This window comes from Choloepus didactylus, chromosome 17 (assembly GCF_015220235.1).
Source record: "Choloepus didactylus isolate mChoDid1 chromosome 17, mChoDid1.pri, whole genome shotgun sequence".
Lineage (NCBI taxonomy): Eukaryota > Metazoa > Chordata > Mammalia > Pilosa > Megalonychidae > Choloepus > Choloepus didactylus.
The window spans coordinates 6,258,709-6,285,249 of record NC_051323.1 but is presented as its reverse complement, the minus strand read 5'-3'; the positions used below and the strand labels follow the sequence as shown (position 1 = coordinate 6,285,249).

The 26,541-nt window shown below is 51.9% G+C and overlaps 2 protein-coding genes across 4 annotated transcripts in view; one reads left to right on the top strand and one right to left on the bottom strand.

The window, feature by feature from the left end:
* The window catches only part of USP39 (ubiquitin specific peptidase 39), a 29,753-nt gene extending 26,324 nt beyond the window's left edge, over positions 1-3,429 (top strand). Inside the window, exons 11-13 of the mRNA XM_037806700.1 lie at positions 200-335; positions 2,082-2,168; positions 2,913-3,429. Coding sequence (XP_037662628.1) covers positions 200-335; positions 2,082-2,168; positions 2,913-2,960 — 271 coding nt within the window. The 3' untranslated portion in view covers positions 2,961-3,429. The remainder of the gene's footprint in view (positions 1-199; positions 336-2,081; positions 2,169-2,912) is intronic.
* A 13,881-nt stretch (positions 3,430-17,310) lies between these two features.
* On the bottom strand, positions 17,311-24,812 carry SFTPB (surfactant protein B). 3 transcript variants are annotated; one of them, XM_037807281.1, is made up of 11 exons: positions 24,621-24,809; positions 24,271-24,404; positions 24,008-24,079; positions 22,664-22,789; positions 22,039-22,191; positions 21,696-21,785; positions 20,143-20,257; positions 19,864-20,024; positions 19,129-19,209; positions 18,592-18,676; positions 17,311-17,436 (listed from the first exon to the last, which is right to left on the bottom strand). In XM_037807281.1, the coding sequence occupies exons 1-10, from the start codon at positions 24,682-24,684 to the stop codon at positions 18,614-18,616; spliced, it is 1,059 nt and encodes a 352-aa protein (XP_037663209.1). In that variant the 5' UTR covers positions 24,685-24,809; the 3' UTR covers positions 17,311-17,436; positions 18,592-18,613. The 3 variants fall into 3 exon arrangements, with proteins under 3 accessions (XP_037663209.1, XP_037663207.1, XP_037663208.1); XM_037807279.1 differs by having other exon boundaries at positions 20,143-20,326; positions 24,621-24,806; XM_037807280.1 differs by lacking the exon at positions 17,311-17,436 and adding an exon at positions 18,052-18,309 and having other exon boundaries at positions 20,143-20,326; positions 24,621-24,812.
* Between the last annotated feature and the right edge of the window lie 1,729 nt (positions 24,813-26,541).

Sequence of the window (26,541 nt, the reverse complement as noted above, 5' to 3'; positions counted from 1 at the left end):
CCCATAAAGCCTCTCTTTCTAGGAAAAGGCCTCATTTTTGTGGCAAATTACGGGAATTCCCACACAGCTGGGCTTCCATGGTTCTGTGAGCCTACCTTGGATTAGGGTCCTGAAATAAGAGTCAGTTTGTGTAGGACACTTTCCCTAACCTCAGGTAGCCTTTGTCTTAACAGTCTGGTTTTATTTTCCTCCTCACCAGAAATGTGGATCTGAGAGAATACTTGTCTGAAGAAGTGCAAGCAGTGCACAAGAACACCACATACGACCTCATTGCCAACATCGTCCATGACGGCAAGCCCGCAGAGGGCTCCTACCGCATCCACGTGCTTCACCATGTGAGTGGCTGCTGCCACCTCGGGCAGGGAGGGTCCAGAGCAGAGTTTGTTCCTTGGGCATTTCAGAGGGCCGTTCCCTTCATTTGGCCCTTTCTTGGCCTTGACTTTGGGACTTTGCAAGTAATAGAGCCGCCAGTGGTTGGTTTAAGGCAATGGTTCTCAATTTCAGCTGCACATTCTACTCCCCTGGGGACCTTTTGAAAATCCTGTGGCTTGATCACTGTCTCTGATTACATTAAAGAAGTGGTTCTTAACTGAGGTGGAGACCATGGATGTTGCCAAAAGTCCTTCAGTGCACAGGACAGCTTCCCACCCCAACAGAATTATCCACCCAAAATGTCAGTTGGAGTGGAGATTGGGAAGCCCTGCGTTAGAATATCTGGAGGTGGAACTCAGGCATTGTGACCTTTTAAAGTTACCGGGTTTGTTGTGATGTGGGACTGAGGTTGAGAATCACTGTTCTCAGTGTGGAACCCCCGGATCAACAGCCCTGGCCTCTTCTGGGAGCCTGTTAGGAGTGCCAAATCTCAGGCTGAGTCTCAGTAGGTCTGGATCAGAATCTGCATTTTGATAGGATCCTCTGACTTGTATGAAATTGAAGTCTGTGAAGCAGAGGTGGTCTAGAGGCACCTTTTCAAGCTCAAAAGTTTTGCAAATTTGTCTCAAGCTGAACACTGATAAAATAGGTGCTTGAGATCACGTTTGGTGTCACACAGATTGTTCTGATTTAATTGTTCTCTTCCGAAACTGTGGGTTTAATGGTAGCTTCTGTTTGTAAAGTCTTTTATTGGGTACTAGACAGTATACCGAGTGCTTTACGTATGTTATCTCACTTATATCCTTACAGTAAATATCTGGGATAGCTGTCAGTGTCATCTTTTTTACAGGTGAGGAAACTGAGGCTGAGAATTTGAGTACCTTACCTGAAGTCTGTAGAACTGGGATTTGAATCGGGTCCTGCCTTCAAAAACCCCTGTTCTTAACCAATCCTTGAACTAGGGATGGGGCCTTGCCTATGTGATGTTGAACTTTATGTTTCCTATATTCTGAAATATTGGAATATCTGGGTCCTGGAATATATCTGTATTCTGTAAGGTTGGTCTTTGACATTCCTTAGAAGTTTGGTCGAGTGAGACAGGTGGACTTGCAGAACAGCCTCTGCTGTACTCCACAGATCTCTCCCCCTGGTTCACGACAGCTGGCAGTGGGGTCATGTTTGCTATGTCTGCAGCAGTGGTTTTCAGGCCAGGGGGAGCAGGGTAGAATAATAGACTGTGCTCAGCAAGGACACTTCCTTGACTCTCTATTGCTTGTGTTCTTTGGGGTGTTGGGGGCTATAGACTTTGAGGGTCTCCCTCTAGTCAACATGGTGTACCTCCTGAGGGGGTGTGTCTAGTCTGTCATTTTTGAGCACAAAGGAGACATCTTAGGTGGGAAATGGAGAGCTTCCTCATTCCACTCTTTACCGTCCCTTGCATTCTCCTTAAAAGGTGTGTAGGAGTGTGCGAGACTCCATCGCACTGCTAGGAATCCTCGACGGGCAGTGAGTGTGCCACGGTCAGCAGAAGGGAAGCTCTGCAAACCGAGTAATGCCAGCAGAGGGCTCACACCCTCTTGGTTATGACTTGCTGGCGACGGTCTAGTGGCTTTTCTTCTGACTCTCCTGACTTTGGGCTGTCATCCCTTTGTTCTATACCCTTGCGGTTTCAGGGAAGAGACTAATCCAGCCCTCTATACCTCTTGCAGGGGACGGGCAAATGGTACGAATTACAGGACCTCCAGGTGACTGACATCCTGCCCCAGATGATCACCCTGTCTGAGGCTTACATCCAGGTGGGCGGCCCAAGCAGACTCAACCACAGCAGGGGTGGGAGCCAGTGAGAGGAATGGTGTGGGAGGGGGCTGCCAGTGGGACGGAGGCTGGGCTGATGGGGAGGAAATGAGGAACTCTGCCTCCTGGGAAAGATTATCTGGCCCTGGTAGTCAAGCAGAGGTTTTCAGATGAGACGAGCAGAGAAGCATGGGAGGTTTCTGAGTGCACCAGGAACGTTGTGCCAGGTTAGTTTAGAGGTGTGTGGTCTGGTTTCAGAGGGGAAGAGCCAGCTGGGAGTCATCTCCGAGCACTGACCATGTGTCTTGACTGTCTTCTCCCCGGATGGAGAGCCCGTGGAGAAGGGGACCCCTCTTCTCCTTGTGTAACTGCCCTGTTGCCTGGCCAAGGAAGAAAGACTGAGGCTAAGAAAAAGCTGTAGCTTATGAAAGAGAAGGGTCATCTCTCCTTCTAAGAGAGAATTCTTTTTCCCCTCAGTGACTTCATCTCAGCTTCCAGGCTGAGAGTCCATTTTTAGAAAGGGAGTTGGAATGGGAAGTAAGAAAGAGAAGGAAGGATGGAAAAATGGAAACTGAATGAAAGGGAATTCCCTGAAAGCTTATGAGTCAGTTTCAGGGGACTCAGCAGATATGCAAGTGAAGTGAGCGTTATTCATTGCTGGGCAGAAAATAGGTACTGATAAATATCTGCTGACTGAATGCCTCTTAGACCAGCTCCTAAATATCTGTTATATTCTTTCTTTACAGATTTGGAGGAGGCGAGATAGTGATGACACCAACCAGCAGGGGGCTTGAGGGAGGTGGGAGGGCTTTGCTCCTGGCCGCTTGCCTGAAGGTGATAAATGCAGGCACTGAAGCCATAACTGGACAGGGGCTGGCTGGCAGGTTCCCTGGGACAGCACACTTCTTATGGGTTCTGGCTCACACCAGAGTGTCAGGGGGCCCTCCTCCTGGACGGCCCTGCGCCGTCACCCAGCTACTGTAGGTCCAGGGTCCCCTGTCCTCCCTGTCTAGCTCCCTTCCAGCTTCAGCAGACCAGACCTTTTTTGACAAATGTGTGTGTGATTTATTTCTGAGTAGCTGGGAGTATCTGAAGGAAAGGTAGTTTGTTCCAAGCATCAAGTCTCAGATTCCAGAAATAAGGGCATGAAGCCGGTAGCATCCTTGTTCTGTCTACTACAGAAGGATGATTTTCCTTTGGTTCCCTTTCATTTGCTGATGCTTTTTTTGGGAATGGATTAAATATTTTCCTGTTTTTAAACCAGCCCCTTGTTTTATATTCTTCCCTTAGGCCTCTTATCTAAGGATGGATTTATTTATTTTTTGGTCCTCACAAGCGATCTACCCTATAGTCTGTCCTCTGGTGGATACCATGCTTGTCTCTTCTGTCAACTTGTGGGTGGGGTGTCAGTCAGTGTTCCAGTTGCTAAAGCTGCCTGAAATTCTGTATACCAGAATAGATTGACTTTTACAATGGGAATTTATTTGTTCACAAATTTACGGTACTAAGGCCATGAAAATGTCCCAATTAAGGCATCAAGAGTTAGATACCTTTGGGGGAAAGGCCAGTGGTGTCTGGAACACCTCTGTCACCTTGGGAAGGCATGTGGCTGGCATCTGCTGGTCCTTTGCTCCTGAGTTGCGTTGCTTTCAGCTTCTGATTCCAGTGGCTTTCTCCTAAGCGTCTGTGGGTTCTTACTTAGCTTTTCCAGGGCAAACTCAGGGCTTCATCTCTTAGTTTAGCATCTCCAAATGTCTGGGTCTGTTGGCTCTGAGATCTCTCTCCCTCTTTCAACTCCCTTAAGGGCTCCAGTAAACTAATTGAGACCCATCTTGAATGGGTGGGATCACATCTCCATGGAAACAATTTAATCAGAAGATCCCACCAACAATAAGTCTTCAACCACAAGAGTGGATTAAAAGAATATAGTCTTTCCTGGGGGTACGTAACAGTTTCAAACCAGCACAGCTAGGATGCATTTGTCTCTAAATAATAAAATTTCTGACCAAAGGTGATAAATTATTGTGCTTACCTGGAAGTTTGAGGTGAGTGGTTGCAGACTGCAGTGCAGGTCTGACCCCTGGGTGAGGGGCAAGGGGAGGGAGGAGCTTCTTCCTGCCGGGCAATTCTAAGAGTCTCAGCCAGACTCATGGGGACCCCAGAGCAAAGATGACCTGTCTGAGGAATTGGATAGAGATGACTTCCACCAACCTCCATGACTGAGCAGGAGCAGATCCAAAGATGTGGAGATGAGGAGATGCAGCTGAAGGCCGCTGGTGGGCTCTGCTCCCTACGTCAGGCAGTCTTGAAGGGAGACCCGAAGGTGCACCTCTGGCAGCCTCTCGCTTCTGGGCCACGGCAGGGTTCTTACCTTCTCCCACCTGTCTGGCAGCTCACATTATTTCCTTTGCAGGCTCGTTCCCTTTACCCAGCCATTAAAAGTTGGGATTTCTCAAGACTCAGTCCCAAGCCCTTTTTTTTCACTGCCTACTTTTTCTCCAGGCCATTTTAGCTATGCCTTCAACTTCATTTCATCGTTAAGGAGATGACTCCCTAAACAAATCTGAACCCCAGACTTCTCTACATGCTGAGCCTTATAGCAGCTGGGGTACGTGAAAGTCAACTGAAACCTCAGCCTGTGGTTTCCCCTCTCAAGCCTGACTGTTTTCCATTGTTTCCTGTCTAGGTGTAAGGCTCCACCATTCATCCTATTACAGAAATTGGAAATGCACCCAGAAGTCATCCTTTTCAGCTCCCCTCACTTCCCTTGGCCAGTCCATTTTCACTTGGTATCTGTCCTCGTTTGCTAATGCTGGAGAATGCAAAACACCAGAGATGGATAGGCTTTTATAAAACGGGGGTTTATTTCACTAAATAATTACAGTCTTAAGGCCACAAAGCATCCAAGGTAACACCTCAGCAATCAGGTACCTTCACCGGAGGATGGCCAGTGGTGTCCAGAAAACCTCTGTTAGCTAGGAAGGCAGCTGGCGTCTGCTCCAAAGCTCCGGCCTCAAAACGGCTTTCTCCCAGGACGTTCCTTTCTAGCAAGCTTGCTTCTCTTCAAAACATTACTCCCAGCTGCACTCTCTTTCCTCTTTGAGTCAGCTCATTTATATAGCTCCACCGATCAAGGCCCACCCCGAATGGGTGGGGCCAAGCCTCCATGGGAACATCTCATCAAAATTATCACTGACAGCTGGATGGGTCACACTCCAAGCAAATCCAACCATCACCAAAACGCCTGCCCCACACAAGACCACAAAGATAATGGCATTTGGGGGACACAATACACTCAAACCGGCACAGTATCTCTTGAACCTACCCACTTATTTTCATTCTTTGCCACCATCTAGTCTAAGATCTACCAACTTCTGCTTGCAAAATTTCTGTTTCAGCCTGAGTCCAGTCAGGGGAGAGAAACCATGTGGTAATTGAAAAGGGAAAGTTTAATTTCAAGAAGTATTAACTACAGTAGGGGATTGGAGTGATGAGGGGTTGGCTAGTAATAAGTAAAGAGAACTCTTGAAGAACAGGACTAGCAGAGACAAGGAGCAGCCGCCACCCCCAGGGCTGACAGGGTATCCAGGCAGAGATCGACCCTGCTGGAAATCTGCGCTGCGGTGTGCTGGGGATAGCGGTGCACAGGGAGGTGTCTCATGGGTGGCGCCCTGCCGTGGAGCTGCCTGGGGAGGGAGGGGATGCTGGGTGGCCTGCTGGGGAATCTGCGTGCTGCCCGAGCGGATGGATTGAAAGCTGGGCACTCTGCTTTCAGTGAAGCAAAGCCTTTCATCCTGCAGTGTTTCTCCAGGGCCCTCTACTGACAAAGCTTCAATTGCCAGCAGGCAAGGAAAAATATAAGGGGCCCAGATCCATTTTCACGGAGTAGGCAAAAAGGATACATTTGGAGCCGAGAGGCAGTACATCGATAACTGGCGTAGTTTGATGACTCAGCTTCTGTATGCACCTTTCTACACACAGTAGCTCTCCCACGTTTTCCCACCACAACAAAGAAAATGACCATGTATCTGCCTAATGAAACCCAGCCACCTTACCAGCTCTTTCCCAAAGTGGGGAGATGCACAGTTCCAAGAGTGATTGCGTCAATTGCTGGCTGTATTAATTACTCCTCAAATTCAGTCATAGTCCCACTGAATAGTTACCTAAAGGTTAAATTATAAGGTTAAGTTCTAACAACTTGTATGTAAAATAAGAAATGGTTAGCATATACAAATTATCACATAAACACAACAAGCCAATAGAAAGTATGCAAAGCTGTTAACAGACCTTGCAAAGGACTGATTGATAGTTATGGTTTCCTTCCACCGCCCATTCCTTGTTTCTCAGGCAGAGCCTCATCTGATCATGGTTCTTTACCTGGTAGGGTGAGCCAAACCTTCAGTTCTAAAGGATCCGACCCCTCAGTCGTCCTGCCTTTTTCTTATTGTTGCTGTCATTTTCCATTAACTTTTACTATTGGACATAGTCTTTCTTGCTCCCTTTGTGTAGTGACCCCCATTCCCCTTTGGTAATCGGGACCAATCACTCAACAAGTAGATTGCTCCCCCCTCTCATCCCCTGCGTTTTGCCTGTTGGTTCGGTGACATAAGGTGCCCCAAATGTCCAGATGGTAGCCTCATCTTCCAATTTAGTGGAACCGTTGTTGAATCCTCTGGTGAAAGTATTCCTCCTTTGGGGAACAAGATCTCCAAGCTAGCAAAGCTCAAAGTTGCCAGAACAGGAAGTCAAAATAATGCCAAAAGGTCACTAAGTTTAATAGTGGAGCCACTTTGTGGCTGTGGGGAGACAGCGCCATACAATCATCTCTGGCTCAAAGCACACCTACATCATGTAAAACAGTACCAGCCGGTGCTGTAACAGCCTCTGTGAGCCTTCCCACCTTTCAGTTAGGCTGGCCTCTTCCAGGTGGTGGGGTTTGTGGTTTGTGTAAGAAAAGTTAATTCCGTGGGTGTGAGCCCACTGCTGCCCTCCCTTCCCTGTGAAGTGTTCCTCTATCAGTCAGGTGCAATGCCGTGTGGAGTGCCACGACAGTTGACAAGGCATTTTGTTAATCCATGGATGATTGTACTGGCAGAAACATAAAGGTAAATCCATATCCAGAATGTTTCTATCTCTGTGAGGATGGATCTCTGCCCCCCTCCATAATGGAAGAGGTCCAGGGTAATCAATGCCGCCAGGTGACTGCCTAATCTCCACAGGAATTGGTGTCATACTGGGACTCGTTGGTTTCCGCTATTGGCAGATTAGACACTCAGCAGAAGCATTAGAGGGCCCTGTATAGCTTCCGTCCCTGCCACCATGGCCCGTGGGCCCACTAACCAAGCACTGAGGTGACTGGGGAAAGAAACTGATGTCCTCAGAGCAGGCGTTTGTGTCCACCTGATTGCTGAGAGTCTCCTCTGCAGTGGATGCGTTTTGATGGACCTTCATATGGGACACATCTTTGCAGTATTTACTCACTGAAATAGGTCAGTCCACATCTTCCCCAGATTTCCTTTTCACAACTCCTACAATTCGGTTCTCTCTGAATCTCTGGCCATCCAGCCAAACCATTGGCAACTGCCCAGGAGTTAGTGTAGATCTGTATTTCTGGTCACTCACACTCCAGATACAGTGACAGCCAAATAGGTTGCTCAAAGTTATGCCCATTGAGAGGATTTTCCTTCCCCACCTCCCTCAGTGTCACCCGAGTGGGCCTGAAATGCTGTAGCTTAGCACATTGTACAGCGTTGTCTATAAGGCTTGAGTTTTGTCTGCCTTGATCAGCTAGTCTTGAGTAACACCCAGGAATCAACAGATGGGGACTGAGGAAGAGGAGGCAATGCAACAGGAGTTGGTGTAAAGGAGGCTGAGTCACCTGTTACTGCAGCTTACTTGCACCTTCTGGACCTGACTGAGCTTGGTCTCAACCGTTTCCATCTGATGATAGATTGTTACTGCACATGCCCAACCTTATGACTGTGTGAGTCAGACAACACGCCGTTCATGAGGGAAGGCTCAGGCCACATGGCCGCCTGATGGATGTCCCCTGGTTAGGCGCTCAGTCTACCATGGCCCAGGAGCTAGTCAGAAGCTGTTTCTCAAAAGGAGAACAGTTATCTGTAGAAGAGGAAGTAGACTTGCTCCAAAATCCTAGAGGTCTGCATTGTGATTTTCCTGCTGGTGCTTGCCAGAAGCTCCATACAGCATTCCTGTTTGCTGTGGTCATATCAAAATATCGTTGGATCTCTTGGCTCTTAAGATGCAAGTGGAAAAACAGCCTGTTCTGCAGCCTGAACTTGCTGCAGAAACTTCTAGTCTCCACTTGAAACTGGCAGCCCTGGGGGTATAAGTGACTCTGTAGATGGGTCAAAGCAAACTCAAATGCAGGGTTGTCTCCAGAAGCTTGCAAGGCCAGCCAAACATTGCACCCTGTGTGTGTGTGTTTGTGGTGGGTGGTATGAGGTATAGCAACTTGTCTTTTACCTTGGAATATTGTGACATGTTCTAGACAGTTGACCCTCCAGAAACTTCACTGAGATGGCAGGCCCTTGGATATTTTTTTTGTTTGTATAACTCCCACTTTCTCATTTGAATGTCTTACTAAGGCATCTGAAGTACTTGGTACTTCTTGTTACATCCAACCAGCATAATGTCATCAATGTAGTGGACCAGTGTGATGTTTTGTGACATGTAAAGATCATCAAATATCTATGGACTATATGGCAGAGAGCATGGAGCCACATGAAGGTGTATACGTTGGTTCTGCCTAGTAAGAGCAAATGACTTCTGGTGATCCTCATAAATTGGTATGGAGAAAAAGGCATTAGCCATATACCAAGGGCCAGGGGCTGTGTTGATTTGTTTCAGTAAAGCTATATCTGAGACAGTAGCTTCAATTAGAGTCACCATCTGATTAAGTTTACGATAGCCTGCTGTCTTTCTCCAAGATCCATCTGACATCTACAGGCCCTCTGCTACTGCCATTCTAGCCTACGTTATCACCAGTGTCTGTTTGCAATGGTCTCTTAACAGATCTCCCCACATTCTTTTGTTCCTTCCCCTCAATTCATCCACACTTTAGCTAGAGTAACCATTTAAAACACAAATCTGACCATGTCATTCTTTCCCACCCCCACCTTCTGGTTTGCTAAAGGTGCCATTATGCAAAATACCAGAAATGGATTGGCTTTTATAAAGGGGATTTATTAAGTTATAAATTTACAGTTCTAAGATCATAAAAGTGTCCAAGGCATCAACAAGAAGATAACTTCACTGAAGAAAGGCCAATGGCGTCTGGAACACCTCCGTCAGCTGGGAAGGCACGTGGCTGGCGCCTGCTGGTCCCTTGCTCCTGGGTTGTGTTTCAAAATGGCTTTCTTCAAAATGTCTCTCAGCTGCTCTTGGGGTGTTTTGTCCTCTTTTAGCTTCTCCAGAGCAAACTCTGGGCTAGCGTCTCAAAGCATCAGCAAGTTTCTGGGTCTGTGTCAGGTCAGGTCTTTTTAAAGTACTTCAGTAAACTAACCAAGACCCACACTGAATGGGCCACACCTCTGTGGAAATAATCTAATCAAAATCTTCACCGACAGTTGGGTGAGTCACATCTCCATGGAAACAACCTAATCCAAATATCCCACAAGATTGGATTAAAACATGGCTTTTGGGGGGACATAATATATCCAAACCAGCACATTCCACCCCTGGATCCCAAAAAGACATGATCTTTCAATATACAAAATACATTCATTCCATCACAATATTGCAAAAGCCTAAATCAATTCAGTAACAATAGGTAAGTATGAGATCTTATCAAAATCAGTTTCAGATATGGCCTGTCCTAAGGCAAAATTCCCCTCTGGCTGTGGACCTGTGGAATCCAAACAAGTTATCTGCTGCCAATATACAAAGGAGGGACAGTATCCACAGGATAAACATTCCAATTGCCATAGGGAGAAACTGAAAGGGAAACAGAGTTTAGGGGACCAAAACAGTTCCTAAAACCTGCAGGGCAAAGTCCATTAGATTTTAAAGTCTGAGAGTCATTTGTAGAATGATGGTTTATCCTTGGATCTTGAGAGAGTGGCAGTTCCACCCTTTCCAAAGGCTTACATGGTAGCCCTTTTCTCTCCAAATGCTGCGGTGATTGCTCCAACACATCCACACTTTGGGGACACCACCTTCTTGGCCCCACCTTCCTCAAGCATGGGGTTGCCATCTGGACTCTACCTCTTTGGGGCAAAGGCTGTCCTCTCTATGAACAGTGGGGTGGTGGCCAAGCCCTCCCCAATGCCCTGGAAATACGCTCTTCCCTCTCCAGGGCCTGGGGTGGCAGCAGCCTTCCTGAGCGTCGAGGCAGAAAGACCGTCCTCTGCCTCCGGGGCAAACTCACCCTTTCCATGTTCCTGGGTTGCTCCACTCTCCTTGCCCAAGATTTCTTGACTCCAGACCTCAATTTCCATGGTTCTGTCTTTGAAGTAATTTTTCCTTCAATTTGTTCTTTCTCCATCCCCTCCAGTCAGAGTGGCAGTGGTTCTGTCAATGCAGATCTTGCAAAAAAATTTATTGGCTTGGCATGCAGCTTACAGGGGCCAAAATTGTCAGACAGTAGGACTTTCTACAAATCCTTTCTAGATAACTCCATTTCCAATCCTGGCTTGTACTGAAATGGCTGGCTGTTTCCAGGTTTCATTAAATCTTCACATGGGGCTGTAGCCTCTGGGGTCTCACTTTCTGAAAGCCTAGAGTTTTCTAGGCCATCAATTTCTGGTTTCTTTGAACCCAAGAGTTCATTTCTCAGCTTATCTCTTTCCTCTCACATTTTACTATAAGCTACAAGGAGAAGCCAGGCTACATCTTCCGCATGTAGTTTGGAGTTCTCTTCAACTAAGTATCCCTGGTTGTTGCTTTCAAATTCTGTCTTCCATCCGACACCAGGACTCAATTTTGCCAAATTCTCTGCTGCTTTAAAACAAGGATCACCTTCCTTCCAGTTTGTAACAACACATTCATCATTTCTGCTCAAGGCTTCATCAGAAATATCTTTAGAGTCTATATTTCTACCAACAGTCTCTTCAAAGCAGTCTAGGCTTTTTCTATCAAGCTCCTCACAATTCTTCCAGAATCTTCCCCTTAACCATTTAAAAAGCCGTTCCAACATATTTGGTATTTGCAAACTCAGCAGCACCCCACTTCTCTGGTACCAAAATCTGTTGCGGTTTGCTAATGCTGCCATCATGCAGAATACCAGAAAAGGATTGGCTTTTATAAAGGGGATTTATTAAGTTATAGATTTACAGTTCCAAGGCCATAGAAGTGTCCAAACCAAGGCATCAACAAGTGGAATGGTCAGTGGCGTCCAGTACACCTCTGTCAGATGGGAAGGCACATGGCTGGCGTTTGCTGGTCCTTTGGTCCCGGGTTGTGTTTCAAAATGGCTTTCTCCAGAATGTCTCTCTCAGCTGCTCTTGGGGCGTTTTGTCCTCTCTCAGCTTCTCCAGAGCAAACTCTGGGCTAGTGTCTCAACCTGTCAGCAAGCATCCTGGGGCTGTGTCAGGTCTTTTTGAAATACTCCAAAAACTAACCAAGATCCATGCTGAGTGGGTGGGGCGACACCTCCATGAAAATAATCAAAAGTATCACCTACAGTTGGGTGGGTCACATATCCATGGAAACAACCTAATCCAAATATCCCACAAGATTGGATTAAAACATGGCTTTTGGGGGGACATAATATATCCAAACTAGCACACCTCCAAACTCTGATCTCCTGTTTGATCCACTTCATTGGCTCCTAGGCTAAATGCTGAAATCCATAGCCTTTCTGGAAGGAAAGTTTCTCCATATCCTTGGCCCCAGGGTCCCTGACCTTCATTCCATGGCTCAGATGTGCTGCAGGATACTAGACCATTGTGTTATTTGCTTCCTCTGCTAGGGATGATCTTTCTTTTCTCTTTAATTCTTACTCTTTCCCTTACCTCCCTGACCTCTTCTCTTCAATGCCCCTCAGTAGTACTCCTTGACAGCATGTGTCACGAAGTATTTTTGTGTGTGTGTGTGTGTGATTCTCTGATTAGTGTCTGTCTTCCCAACTAGACTCTTAAGTTCCATGAGGGTAGACAGGGACTGTTTCTTTTGGCTCAGCACTAAGGAGATGCTTGGCACTTGGGTATCAGTTACTGATGTATTGTTGACAAATGGTGTAGTGCCACATCTCTGTTCACTATATCCTTCTTTTGCACAAATGATCTTGTGTCTTCACACTCTGCCAAGGTGCTGCAATGGTCCCTGTTTCCTCAAAGGCTGGAGACAACTTCTCAGAGCTGTCATGTCATGGGTGCTGTGCCGGTTTGGATGTATTGTGTCCCCCCAAATGCCATGTTCTTTAATGAAATCTTGTGGGGGCAGATGTATTAGTGTTGACTGGGTTGGAATCCTTTGATTGAGTGTTTCCATGGAGATGTGACCCACCCAATTGTGGGTAACACAGTTGATTAAATTATTTCCATGGAGGTGTGGCCCCACCCATTCAGGGTGGGTCTTGATTTAATCACTGGAGTCCTATAAAAGCCCACAAACAGAAGGACCTAAGAGCAGCTGAGAGTGACATTTTGGAGAGCAGCTTAGAGAGACATTTGGAGACTGCCATTGAAAGCAGACTTTTGCTAATGCTTCAGAGATGCTAGCCCAGAGTTTGCTCCAAGAAGCTAAGAGGGGGAAAAATGTCCCAAGAGCAACATTTTGAAGAACGAACAGGAGCTGAGAGAAGAGCTGGAACACAACCTGGGATCAGCAGATGCCAGCCATGTGCCTTCCCAGTTAACAGAGGTTTTCTGGACGCCATTGGCCTTCCTTTGGTGAAGGTATACTCGTGTTGACACCTTAATTTGAACATTTTCATAGCCTCCAGACTGTGAATTTGTAACCAAATAAACCCCCTTTATAAAAGCCTATCCATTTCTGGTATTTTGTATAACGGCAACATTAGCAAACCGGAACAGGTGCAGTAGCTTAAGGTGCTTTGTGGGTGACACATGGCCTGTTTCCACCACTGCTGTTGAGCCAGGGGGCCTTGCCTGCAACTCTTTATAGCTGCAATCCCAGTGTGGATGTCCCCTCTTGGAGGTCCCAGGACCTGGTTGGGGTCTGAACCCCAGATGAGAAAGCAGTGAACTTCATGCTTTGTAAGCATGACCCCAAAGCCATAAATCAGGAAGGAAAAGGTAGATACATGAAAAGCACATCCTAAAGTTAAAAGATATATGATAGATGGGGAAACATTTGCAACATATAGGGCAGTCAATCAATGAATATGCCTAATATATTCTTAGTGGTAAAACAAGAAAAAAAACCCCTCAGTGGAAAATTGGGCAAAAGATGCTAATAGTATTTCACAATTATATGAAATATAAATAGCAAACAAACATGTAAAACAAAAAATGCTTATTTACTAAGCAAAGAAATGCAACATAGAACAACAAGGAGAAGTCATTTTTCGTACTTTAATTAACAAATATTCCTACCACCAGAGTTGCTGAGAATGGAAAATAGGCACTTATTTACTATTAGGAGAGAAATTGGTACAGCCAATACAGAGAGAGCAGTTTGGTAATGCAGTCTCTATAAAAAGTAATGATGGTACACTTCAGATGATTGTATGATATGTGAATATATCTCAATAAAATTGCATTAAAAAAGAGAATGATGTCATGTATCTTCCGACCCCAAAATTTCACATCTCGGAATTGACTTTAAGGAAATAATCAGACTAGCTAACAGTGATGTAAGTGCAAGGATGTCTATTCTTCACAACGTTGTTGATAAGAATTGTTTTAAAATAAAGGAAAAAATTCACATGAAAGTTAATGTCAGACAGTGACTAGCAATGATGATAAATATCTACATTTATTGACCTGCAAAGGCTGTTGTTAAACAAACAAAGCAGCCTGGAGAAGGTGTCCCATTTTTGTAAACCTGCTGTGTCTGTTTTTGTATATGTGCACAGACAAGTTTGGAATGATATATAATAAAATATTGATAATGATTGAATAGTAGATTTAAATTTCAGCCATTCATCAGGTGGAAATAAATTTTCTTTTTCTGTAACTGAGCTCTTCTCGGCTCGTGAGTCCCCAGCACTTAATATTTCCATTGAAAGGTAACTCAATTCCTTGTTTAAAACTCAGGCCGTCTTGGGTAACCAACCGCTGAATCCTTCCCTTCTCCCTGAGAGTGGTTTGTAAGTTGCCCTGTCATGGGGAGAGATGTCTGTCCTCCAGGCCTCCCCTGAGGTGTCACGCATCTTGCCTGATACTATCTTGGTGCCGGCATTGCCTACACATCCGATTCCTGCTCATCTCGACACACATGAACCCTGTCTCCAACTTGCCCCAACCATGGGCTCTTTTGGGTCCGCCATCTTGTTCAAAGCCAATTCTGCCTGCCCCTTGGGCTGTGGCATGTGGCTGTTCAACTCTCCCAGGCTGGTCCTCAGGCCTGTCTGCCCCGGCCCCTCCGCAGGACCACTCTCTTCACCCTTTCCACTGTCATCGGGGCCAGACTTCTCCAGGGACTTGTGTCCTCCTCGTGCTGCTCCTGGGAAGTACGAAACAATCCCCTCTGCTCTTGGACCCTAATTCCACTTTGAGTTTCTCTTCCTCCTCCTTCGTCTGGTGGTGGTGGTGGTGGGGGTGGTGGTGGTGGGGGAGGCTGGCTGCTGGCCATTCTCACAGACCCTCCACATCTCAAGGCAGCCACCCCTTCCATTTCTCTCTCTACCAGATCTACTCTTGATCTCCTTTTGAGCGACGTGTACTCCTCTGTTATCAGGCACTCACCCCCAACCTGGTTTTCTTGGAATAAACTGTGAATATTGCAGGAGCCCCTGGCCTGAGCTAAACAGGCCTCTGGAACTTGTCACATACCAGTCTGCATAACCTGGGCAGCCAATGTTTAACCTATCATCTTTGTAACCCAGTAGAGAGAAAATGGTAAATTAACCTTAAAATGTAACTTTAAAAGGGGAAGTAGGCAGGAAGTGAGAAACTCTTGGTCTCAGAAAAGAGCAAGATGTGAATGTAAAGTCTTACACCCAGATTTGAATAAGCATTCATCTATGGTCCCCAGACCTCCCGCTGACAAATGTTAATCTAGTTTACCTGCTTCCTGACTCTGTAAAATGCTATCACTCTTGTGGTTATCTACAGAGCCCCATCCTATGATCATCCTCTCCCCTTACCCCATGTCACAAGACCCTGTTCCCACGCCTATGCTCTCCCACCCTTAGGAACGTCTTTGTCTTAAAGCCTTATAACTGGCTTGGCCGACCTCTTTAATTGCGTGGTTTGCCTACCTGCCAGAATGCTGCACCCACCCGGCGAGAGAGAGCTGTCATGTTCTCTGCACTATCCCTGTAAGCAAGCCTTGAATAAAGGATCATGTATCAGAAAATGCCTGGCGTCTTCTTTGGTCTTTCAACTGGCAAAACCCTCACGGGCTGCGACAAATCCCACCCTTATTTCAGACTTTGGTTCTTCTTCTCGCCAACCTAGCTTTAAAAATTATTATTATTTAAAACACCCTTTTCGCTCATTTACCTGAATCTTTGTAATGGGAATAATGGCTTTCAAGACAGTGGTCTGCACTACAAGTTCAAATTCAGAAGCTAAAGAGCTGACAGCATTCTCAGAGAATATCACCTCCCACCCCAAGGACAGGCTCTATGGTTCAATAGCAAGCTTTCCCCTTGGGGCAAGAGAAAAAGGATTGGGAAAGCTTACAGTTCAGTCTCAAAATATACATCCTGCTAGTTTTTTCCTGGGAGTGGCGATTTCCACTCTTTTTTTTCTTTTTAAAATATGTCTGTAGTTTTAAAAATTTCTGCAATAAACATCTATTTACCTTAAGAAATATGATGACTAAAGTTATTTTATAAATAAAGGGACTCCTCCAGACATTTAAGTCTTCTAACTAAAAAGATTCATTTATTTGTTTATTTTGATTTATTATTATTTTTTGGACCCCATAATGTCACCTCATCACAGTAAGTGCAGACTCTTTGGGGGAAGGGGAGGGTATTAATTTTGTTTCTTTTTTGCAACCTAACGAACCCACCTCATCACAATGAGTGCAGACTCTTTGACTTTAGGGTGAGGCTGTGGCTTCTGCAGGACCTGAAAGGACCATGTCTTTTCTGTTTAGTACAAGAAAAATAGGATTGCATTTCACAGGAATGGATCCTTAGAGCTGTGTGCAGGTAAATCATAGCAGAATTACAATCACCTTATGTGCCAGTTTGAATGTATTGTGTCCCCCAAACGCCATTATCTTTGATGTAATCTTGTGTGGGCAGACGTTATCAGTGTTGATTAGATTGTAATTCTTTGAGTGTTTCTGTGGGGACGTGCCCCACCCAGCTGTGGGTGATGACTCTGATTGGATATTTCCATGGAGGTGTTGGCCCTGACCATTCAGTGTGGGCCTTGATCAGTGGAGCCATATAAATGAGCTGACAAACAGAAGGAACTCAGTGCAGCTGTGAGTGACAGTTTGAAGAGGAGCTACAGCCAAGAGAGACACTTTGAAGAAAGTACAGGAGCTGCAGATGAGAGACAGTTTGAAGATGGCCGTTGAAAGCAGACTCTTGCTCCAGAGAAGCTGAGAGAGGACAAATACCCCAAGTGCAACTAAGAGTGACATTTTTGAGGAACTGCAGCCTAGAGAGGAACGTCCTGGGAGAAAGCCATTTTGCAACCAGAACTTTGGAGCAGACACCAGCCACGTGCCTTCCCAGCTAACAGAGGTTTTCTGGACGCCATTGGCCATCCTCCAGTGAAGGTACCCAATTGTTGATGTGTTATCTTGGACACTTAATGGCCTTAAGACTGTAACTGTGTAACCAAATAAACCCCCGTTATAAAAGCCAATCCATCTCTGGTGTTTTGCATGCCAGCAGCATTAGCAAACTAGAACACCTTAGGATTTCAAACCAAAGCTGGAAGTTCACCTCTCAAAAAAGAAATTGCAACAGAGAGAGTGCTCTCAAGCAGCAGAACCCTTCCAACATGGAAGCCCTGTCCTCTTCCCACCAGGCCTGGTTGTGGCCGTGTCCACCTTGGCTGTGCTTAATTAAAGAACTTCACGTCTATCTTGTATTTTATGTTCCCGCTTTTTATTTGTCAGAACGTCGAGTTTGGCACAAGTGTCTGCACAGCCCGACAGCGCCTCGAGCACGCAGCGGCAGGGCCTGGCTCCTGCTCCGTGGCCTTCTTAGACCTGGAAGAACCAGACAAATGATTTCCCCTCCTCCAGGAGCTGCTGCCCTGCTGGGGTGACACTGGGGGGAAGTGAGGGGCTCAGCTCGGAGGACAGGGCTGGGGCAGGCCGAGGGCACAGCATTGGCTCTTCCAGGGTGAGGAGGGGTGCAAGGCCCGGGAAGGGTGAGGGCGGGAGGGGACGCTGTGCTCAGTGCAGGCCACTGGCCCGAGGGGCCTCGTCAGGGGGCCCAGAGAGGGGACGATGGGACCAGAGCCCAGGCTCCAGTGGCCCCTGCTGGCTACTTCGCCCAGCTCTTCCTGGTCCTGGGACCCCTGGGAGCGCTGGGCCACCCTGGGCATCCCCCACCCCTGGACTCCCCCATCTGTCATTGCTGGGGGGAAGGTAGCATTAAACTGTCCCCCTTAGGCTGGGTCTGAGATGGGGCAACTCAGAGAGTTGAGTTTGCCGCAGGGGCTGGTGATTCTACAGGGGCTCAGGGGTGGGACTGGGCTTTCTCCCCTCGGAGGGAGGATGCAGAGCCTGGGACGTGAGCTCCAGGAGGGCAGGGGTCTCAGTGCTTTATTTGCTTCTGGGGACCTGGCCGCAGGTGTGCACTGAATGAGTGAATGAAGAAATGAATGAATGTCATCTTTGGTCCTCACTGTCAAGCAGACCAAGCCTGTTCTCCAGGGTCCTTGGAGCCCACCTGGTCACGGAGGAGGCGCCTGCCCCACCCCCAACCATCCTAGGGTGCTACCTCTGACCTTTAGCGTGACAGTCAGCGGGGAGGAAGGGTGTCTCTGCAAGGGGGAAGCCGGGCATGATGGAGAACCTGGCACCTTGGGGCAGCCAAGTCTTATCTCCCCTGGCTTTGAGGACAGGTGTCAGGAACTGAAAGGAGCAAGTCCAGGGGGTAAGCTGGGAGGGGAGGTCTTGGGAGGAGGTGACGCCCCCAAGAGGCTAGGACAGGGCAAGGGCAGCTGGGAGTTGGGCCTGGCACCAAGCGGGCAGGGATCCTGAGGACAGCACGGGAGGTATGGCACATTCTCGCCATGGCCCGAGAGCAGGAGGGTGCTGCAGCCAGCACGAGTGGGCACCAGAGGGGTCTTGTCCCCTGGTGGGTGCAGGCTGCCCCATCTCTACCTGCACCTCACCTTGGGAGCCTGGACTCACCTGGCGTGACTTCCAGTTCTCATCAGAAGAGGGACCCAGGGATGCACTGGAGTGGGCTGAGCGTGGCTGCACACACCCCCAGGGCCTGTCCACAGTGGGGGACACGAGGGCTGCAGCCTCAGCACCCCACTCCTGGCCCCAGCGCTGGGGCGCACTGGGGTGCAGGTGACAGTCCTCTGGCAGGGGGCAGCTCTCCCTCCACCCATGTCTGGTGGGGTGCACTAGCTGACCTCGAGGGCCCCTTGGGTCCCTCCTGGAGTCTGGGAATCCTCCACCCCCACCTGCGCCAAGCACACACTGGCCCCTTATCCCCTAAGGTGGGCCCTTCCCACATCCTGTCTTTTCTGTTCCTGTGTGACTTTCTCTGTACCCCTCGGAGACCGCCTTTTCTGTATTAAAATGGTGAGGTGTGCACCCCTCAGTGCTGGGCCAGGGCTGCCTGAACTGAGGGGAGCAGGGGTGCTGAGAGCCATGGATCGGGGAGGGGCTCCGGGAGCTGAGCAAGTCCAGGGCCAGGTGAGGGTAGGGTGGGTGTACCTGGCAGGTGGTGTGGGCATCCCAGCCCCGGGCCAGCAGGGCCAGCAGCCGGGGTGTGTGCTGCTTCACAAACTGCTCACACTGCAGAAAGAGACAGAAACGCAGACGTGGTGTGAGCCGGGGGCACTGCAGGACCAGGCCTCAGCCCCCCACTGGGCAGCGCTGAACAAGCTCCAGTCGGCCGACATGGAGGTTTCTGACGGAAATGCCGGGGACGTTGGAGAGCTTGGTCGCCTCCCTTCCTGGAATTTTAGCGCTGTCAGAATCTTCCAGAAGGAGGTCTTGAACAGGAGCCCTGAAAGTTGCTGAGCTGGGGGTACCATGCAGAAAGGTGCATCTTAGGGACCTCAGGGTGCACTGTTACTTGCAGAAGGGAATTTACTGTCATTGAGTCTGGGCATTGAGGAGGGTCCCGGTCAAGCAGGATGGGGACCCCGGCCACAAGGCCAGGCCCTCTCAGGGCTCCAGGCAGCCCTCGTGTGACATCTCCGGGCTGATAACCAGGCCCACGGGGACACCCCTTGATCTCACTTGTCCCTGGATGGAAGGCTCGCTGATCTTCTGGAACCCACAGCCCCGTGCCCTTGCCACGTGTTACCCTAAATTCCAGCCCCGCTGTTGCCTGACCCACGTCCTGTCTGCCTGTCTGTGAGCCCCTTGAGGGCAAGGCCCCAGCACCCCTCCACCTGCCCCTCCAGGCAGCCCAGGGCCCAGGGCCTTGTGCCTGCCCCGCACCTCTTCCCTGTCCGGCCAGGAGCCAAGGCAGGCCTGGAGCGTGGCCTGTGGGGTGGCCAGTTCCGTGCTGTTCCCAGCCTGGGAGGTCACAGACATGCAGAGACGGCACTCGGAGCCTTGCAGCAGCCATGTCCCCGGCAGGGCCTCCGGAGCAGCGAGGGCTGGAGGGAAAACAGGTAGAACTGCTCTGCAGCGGGGTTGGGGTCCTGCGCCCACGGGGGCACGGCATGGGGACTGGGATGGGGAGAGGAGGGTGGGCTGGGGGCGTGGCTGCCTGACCTGTCCCAAGGCCGGCCTCGCTGGAGCACCGCAGGATGAGTCCGCAGACAAGCTGGGGCAGCGTGTAGCCCAGCAAAGCATCCAGCAGGATGACACTGTAGCGCTCAACCAGGCACTGGCAGATGCCACCCACCACCAGGGGCACGACGTGGCACGCTTGTGCCACCGCCACGGCCAGCGCACCCTGGGGAGGGGCGGGAGAGAGAGGGCAGGCTGGGACCTTCCCTCACAGGCAGGGGCTCTGCCCAGAGCGGCACTGGCTGGGTGCTTTGCTCCCTCTTCCAGGGGGGTGGAATTGGTAAGCCGTTTTACAGAAAAGGAAACTGAGGGTCAGAGAGGCCGGGTGCAGGAGCTGAGTATGGACCCAGGCTTCTGACTCCAGAGGCCATACTCTGCCAACATGCCCTGAGCATCACTGAAAAGGGGGGTTTCCAGCCCAGCCTCCTGACACAGCACCCCAGAGCAGAGCCGGACCCGGAACCCATGTCTCTACGTCCCCACAGGCAAATGGCCTCTAGAGCCACCCTGTCCCTGGTTTCGAGAGCAGCGTCCCCACCCCACCCCAATTCCAAACACAGCTCTGAGCTGTGGGCCAGGAGAGAGGGGGGATGCACAGGGGTCCATTCTTGCCCACCCTGGGATTGGCTCTGCTCCCGACCCGTGGTGCCGAGGAGGGGTGGGGCATGGCCCAGGGAATTTACTGGGAGGTGGGGGAGAGGGGGTTCCTTCCATCCCCTGCTTGCATCAGAACCCACCCTCTGCCTCCCCAACTGCCACCACTGATGCGTCATCCTTGCTTGTCCAAAGGCCGGTCCCCCTCTGCCCACCTGCTCACAATCACTCCCCCTGCCCGGCGGTGCCCCCGGAGCTGCCATCTCTAACAGGCCTCACCCATTTCTGGGCTCCTTCCTAGGAAAGCTTCTTGAAAGAGGTGTCCGTACCCACCGCTCCACCCTCCCTTCCATCCTCTCCTCAACCCACTGCCCGTGGGCTTTGGTTGCCACCAGCTCTCGTCGAGGCCACCAACAGCCTCTGTTTCGCCACATCCACAAGTCATGTCTCGCTTCAGATCTTGGCAGCTCTGAGCCCAGGGAACTAGGGTCTCCTTCTCCAAATGCTTTCTTCTCTTCGCTTCCAGGCCACCGCACCGGGGTTTTCCTGCCGCTCCCCAGGCCACGAGCCCTTGGTGGCCTGGTGGCCCGGGGGACCCCATGTGGGGTGGGCTGCTGGGCCCTTCCTCATTTGGGGAGGCTCTAAGTCATCCTACCTGTGGAAGTTCTCCTTTTGGAAAACAACAGCAACTTTTCTAGAGATGACTGGGCCTTCTCCTGGGGGTGGCGAGCTCCCTCCTCGAGGAGCAGGCAGACTCTACGCATCTTGTACTTTGCCACCTAGGACCACACTGGTGTACAGTGGTGGGTGGGGGCTGATGTTCGTGGGGCTTTAGGTCTGAGCTCTGGGGTCCCAGGGGGAGGGCCTGGCATGAGGGCTGGACCCTGATAGAAGAGAGGGGGCAGCCAGAGCTGGGGGGAAGCCCGCTGAGGGCACCTCACCTTGGGGATCATGGCTTGTACCCGATTGAGGAGGGTCCTGCAGAGCCAGCAGTACGGGATGGGGAGGGGGATGCGCTGCTCAGAGAGGTCCTGTGGGAGAGGATGGCGGGCGGCAGTGGGGAGGGGGCTGGGAGCAGGGTCTCTGCTCCCCCTCCTGCCTCGCACCCCACCTAGAGCTTCTCTCCCTCTGCCCCCGCCCCAGTCTTCCCTCTCCTGCCCGGCCTCTAGCAGGAGCCCTGGGTCCTGCCCCCTCCTCCGCCACAGCCAGGGCTCCCAGGGTGCTCGGGAGCCTGGGCCGTGGCCTCCTGGGCCCCCACTTACCTACCTGAGGGGCCCCCCTCACCTGTGTGGAAGGCCCAGGCAACCCGCCGAGGGCCCCGGGCAGCGCCGGGAGGAGCAGCTTGTTCAGCAGAAGGTCCGGCAGCCCCGGCTGCTGCCCTGGCTCCGGGCGCCTGGGTTTGCACAGGCCCAGGTGCACACAGATGGCCTTGGGGTTCTAGGGCGCAAGGCAAGGTTGAGGGGGCAGTCAGGGCAGGGGAGGGAACCCCGGGGGCTCAGGGACCAGGGCCCCCCAAGAGGTGGGGACTTCGGGGCGGATGTCTGTGCAGGTGTGTGAATGAGCATGAACACACTTTTCTGAGAGTGAATAAGAGCGTGAGCATGTGCAGAGGGGCCATGTGTGTGTGCATTTGCACTGGTAAGGGTGGGGTTGTGCGAGACCGAGTGTGCAGTCTGAGTGTGTGCCTGTGGGTGTGTCTGGTGAAGGGCCTGAGGGGTGTGTCTGTGAGTGTGTATGAGCATGTGAGCGTCTGTGCACAGCTGAGTGGCTGGGCTCTGAATCTGGGGGCCTCAGTTTCCTGGACTCGCCGTGGGCAGTGTCTGTGGCTGTGTGGCAGTGGCCACTCTGGGCGTGGGGCGTGTGCCAGGGGTGCGGGGGCTCCCGGGGAAGGCAGGGGTGGGGGGCTCACGATCTGGCTCTGGAAGTGGTCGATGACCCGTGGGAAGTAGACGTCCAGCACTTGGTGGCACTGGGGCACCAGCAGCCTCATGGGGAGGACGGTGCACTCGTGCTGCAGGAACCTCCACAGTGTGTCCTGCACAGCAGGCAGGGCGGCCAAAAGGGAGGGGGAGGATGGCGGGGATGAGGGGGGGACCAGGGGGGTGGAGGAGGATGGAGGGGGATGGAGGAGGGATGGAGGGGGATGGAGGAGAATGGAGGGGGTTGGAGGGGGATGTAGAGGGGGATGTAGGGGGAATGTAGGGGGGATGAGGGGGTGAGGGGGGATGGGATGGAGAGGGGAATGGAGGGGGAAGGAGAGGGGGAGGGGGGGATGGAGGGGGATGGAGGGGGGATGAAGAGGGGGTGGAGGGGAGATGAGGCCGGTGGAGGGGGATGGAGGGGGTTGGAGGGAGATGTAGAGGGGGATGGAGGGGGGACAAAGCGGGACGGTGTGGATGAGGGGGGATGAGGGGGATGGAGGGGGTGAGGGGGGACGAGAGGGGATGGAGGGAGGATGTAGAGGGGGATGGAAGGGGATGGAGGGGGTGAGGGGGGACGAGAGGGGATGGAGGAGGATGTAGAGGGGGATGGAGGGGGATGGAGGGGATGGAGGGGGATGGAGGGAGGATGTAGAGGGGGATGGAGGGGGATGGAGGGGGATGGAGGGGGTTGGAGGAGGGATGGAGGAGGGATGGAGGAGGGATGGAGGGGGATGGAGGAGAATGGAGGGGGATGGAGGGGGATGGAGGGGGATTGAGGAGGGATGGAGGAGGGATGGAGGGGGATGGAGGGGGATGGAGGAGAATGGAGGGGGTTGGAGGGGGTTGGAGGGGGATGTAGAGGGAGATGGAGGGGGATGGAGGGGGATGGAGGGGATGGAGGGGGATGGAGGGGATGGAGGGGGATGGAGGGGGATGGAGGGGGTTGGAGGAGGGATGGAGGAGGGATGGAGGGGGATGGAGGAGAATGGAGGGGGTTGGAGGGGGTTGGAGGGGGATGTAGAGGGAGATGGAGGGGGATGGAGGGGGATGGAGGGGGATGGAGGGGCAGTCAGCCCAGCCTCTCACTGGAGTCCCTGGAAGCCGATGACCACCCTTTCCCCAGGGCACCAGAATCTGGGGAGCACCAAGGAGTTAAGAAGTTGTGCACAGACAGTCTCCCTTGGGAGACACCAGCTCTGGCTGGAATGAGCCGAGACCCAGGCAAACCCGGCCTCACCTGGACCAGGAAGAAGGCCTTTTTTGTTTTTTGGGGGGGCCACCCCACTCCCTGCCCTGTTCCCAGTCCTCACCCAGCATCTGGGCCTTGTTACCTGGAAAATCGCCTCCTTGGTCATATTGGTGAGGATGCGGGTGACATCCTCACATTCCTGGCACAAGTTGTCCTGGGAAGGGGACCCCAAAGTGGGGGCACAGGCGTGGGGGGCAGTTCCCCAGCACCGGTGCAAGTGGGTGAGCCTCTCTCGGGCAGAGGCTGACCGGGAGCCCCCCCATCCCAGCCCCCACAGCCCTAGAGGGGCTCCAACCTCCCCAGTCCCCCCCAGAGCCCTCTGCAGCCCCCTCAGTGGGTACTCACGGCCTCTAAGTGTCCCCAGACTTCCCGCAGGCAGTGCCCCAGGGCTCCACACTGCAGCGCTTGCTCCAGGCTCTGACACCAGAACTCGGGGCCCTGGGCACAGGCCGAGGCCGGGGTACCCCAGACAGCTGCAGCTGGGGCCGGAGCAACCTCCTCAGTCCAACCCGGGCCACACCTGGCAGCCATCTCACCCACCTGCCCACTGCCCACCAGCCCAGCTTCTCAGGGATCTGGAAGCACAAGGCCAGAGAACATGCAGGAGGCACACAGCTCTGGGTCCCCCCTGCTCCAGTCCCCGGCAGTGAGTGACCTCGGAGGCTTGGGGCTAATGTGGGGCTGGGGACACTCACCGGCACTCGGGCCCCAGAGCGTGGGCAGCAGCAGCAGCCATGGGAGCAGGTGTGACCTGGCCATGTCGCCTCCCCAGCCTGGGTGCCCTGCCTGGGGCGGAGGCCCTTATAGCGGGGGGCAGGGGTGTGGGGACAAGGCGCTGTGGGAGCCGTGGGGCCCTCGGAGTTTGCTTTTTCCCTGGAGAGCCCTCCAGGGGCTTTGATCCTCGCCTCTTCCCAGCAGTGACACCCCTGCCTTCCCCTTCACCTCCTGCCCCCGTCTCCTGGCTGATGCCTTTCCCCTGCCCCCTTTGCCCCCCGCTGAAACTCCTGTGGGCCTGGACTCCTGGATCCTTGGAACCAGGGGCTTTCAAGCCTCCACATCTGGTCCCATCTCAGCTGTAGGGGGGTCGGGGGTGGGGGGGCAGCTGGGGCAGGCAGATCCCCTCCCACCCCCAGGCCCGGGCCTGCCGGCTTCCTCCACCCTTGAGCAATGCTCTAAGAGCTTCCTGCCTGGCTCTTGACCCAGGGCAACAGCGGAAGGGCAGACCCAGAACCCTCCTGGGGCCACTCCCAGCCACCCCTTCCTCTCCATTTCCCCAGAAAAATCCCTTGTATTTTTTGACTCATGGTTGGCACTAGCCAGAGAGTGTTTACACGGAAACAAAGAGAAAGAATCTGAGGCAAGACTGTGGCCCGGGAGTGGCTGCCCCAGCCCCCTCCAGCCCTGGGGGCCCTCTAGGCTAGGGGCACAGCGGATGGTCCACCAGGGCTGGAGAACTAACCCTTCTCTGCAGCTGCACAGGCTCCCAGGTCCCCAGTGGGCAGGACAGGTGGGACAAAAAGCCCAAGGTTGGCCGTTGCCGTGGGGAGCGGGGAGCAGAGAGCAGAACACTAGCTCCTTGTCCCCACTCTGTAAGCTTCTCTCATTACCGAGAAAGTTCTCTCTCCAAGAGGCTCACACTCCAGCACTCACCGAGTGGTTAGGGCAGGTGTTATTACCAGGACAAAAACCAGACACGAGATGGTTGTGACCCACATGTGGTCACACAGGGATTTGCGTAGTTTCCATCAGCTCCACAACAAGCACAGTTGCCATCGTGGGGGTCGACCAGTTGACTAGGAACCCAATGTCTTGCACACAAGCTCAGGAAGTTGGAACGGGAATGTGCTTGTAATTTAGGAAGTGGAAAGCAAATGAGCCAAACCATATACCACTTGGGTACAACTGGGATCGACTGAGCAGGAGACAGGGGATTTGTGGATGCGGCATCCAGGAGTGTATTGGGCAGGGCAGTTGACATGCAGTAACAAAGAGCCCCCAAATCTCGGTGGCCTGACAGTAAATATTTACTTCTCACTCATAGCACAGGCAGAAGAGGTTGGCTTTCAGTGGGGACCCAGGCTCCTTCCTCTCCTTGCTTGGTGTGCTCCGCTGGATGCATCTGGCCGGCGGGAGATGGATGAGAAAGAGTGGGAAACAGGGAGGGAGCTTTAGGGGCCAGGCTGGGAGTGGCGGCCAGCGTGTCTGCACCCTGTTCCTCAGCCCCGATCACTCACAGGGAAGGCTGGGAAGTGTAGTCTTCCTGTGTGCCCAGGAAGAACCAGACGGAGTCAGTGGACACGACGCATTGTCTCAGATCCATAAAATTGAATGCGAAATTCTATTTTTGCGTGGTTTTCTCGGTAAAGGCCCCATGGTTTCTATTCAACCCTTAAAGGGGATCCGTACCTCCAAATTTTAAGAGCCTCCATCCTAGGGCATAAACAAGGGAAATAGGAAAGCCCAGAAAGGCCCTCACCAGGGGTCCTGGCCATGGTCCCTGGGATGAGCAGGCCCCTAGGTTGCTCTTCTCTAGCACCACTCTCACCGCCCAATGGTTGATGCGAATTTGGCTTCCTGTGGGGCCTGGCTTCAGGGAGAGCCTGCACTGACCTACCT

Bases quoted from the DNA above. Each gene is read 5' to 3' on its own strand.
- SFTPB (XM_037807280.1), bottom strand. From the start codon at position 24,684: ATGGCCAGGTCACACCTGCTCCCATGGCTGCTGCTGCTGCCCACGCTC. The intron at 24,080-24,270 runs GTGAGTACCCAC...TCCCCTTCCCAG, and splicing joins TCTGGGGACACTTAGAGGCC to GACAACTTGTGCCAGGAATG. The intron at 18,677-19,128 runs GTACACCCACCC...CACTGTGGACAG, and splicing joins ATGCCCACACCACCTGCCAG to GCCCTGGGGGTGTGTGCAGC.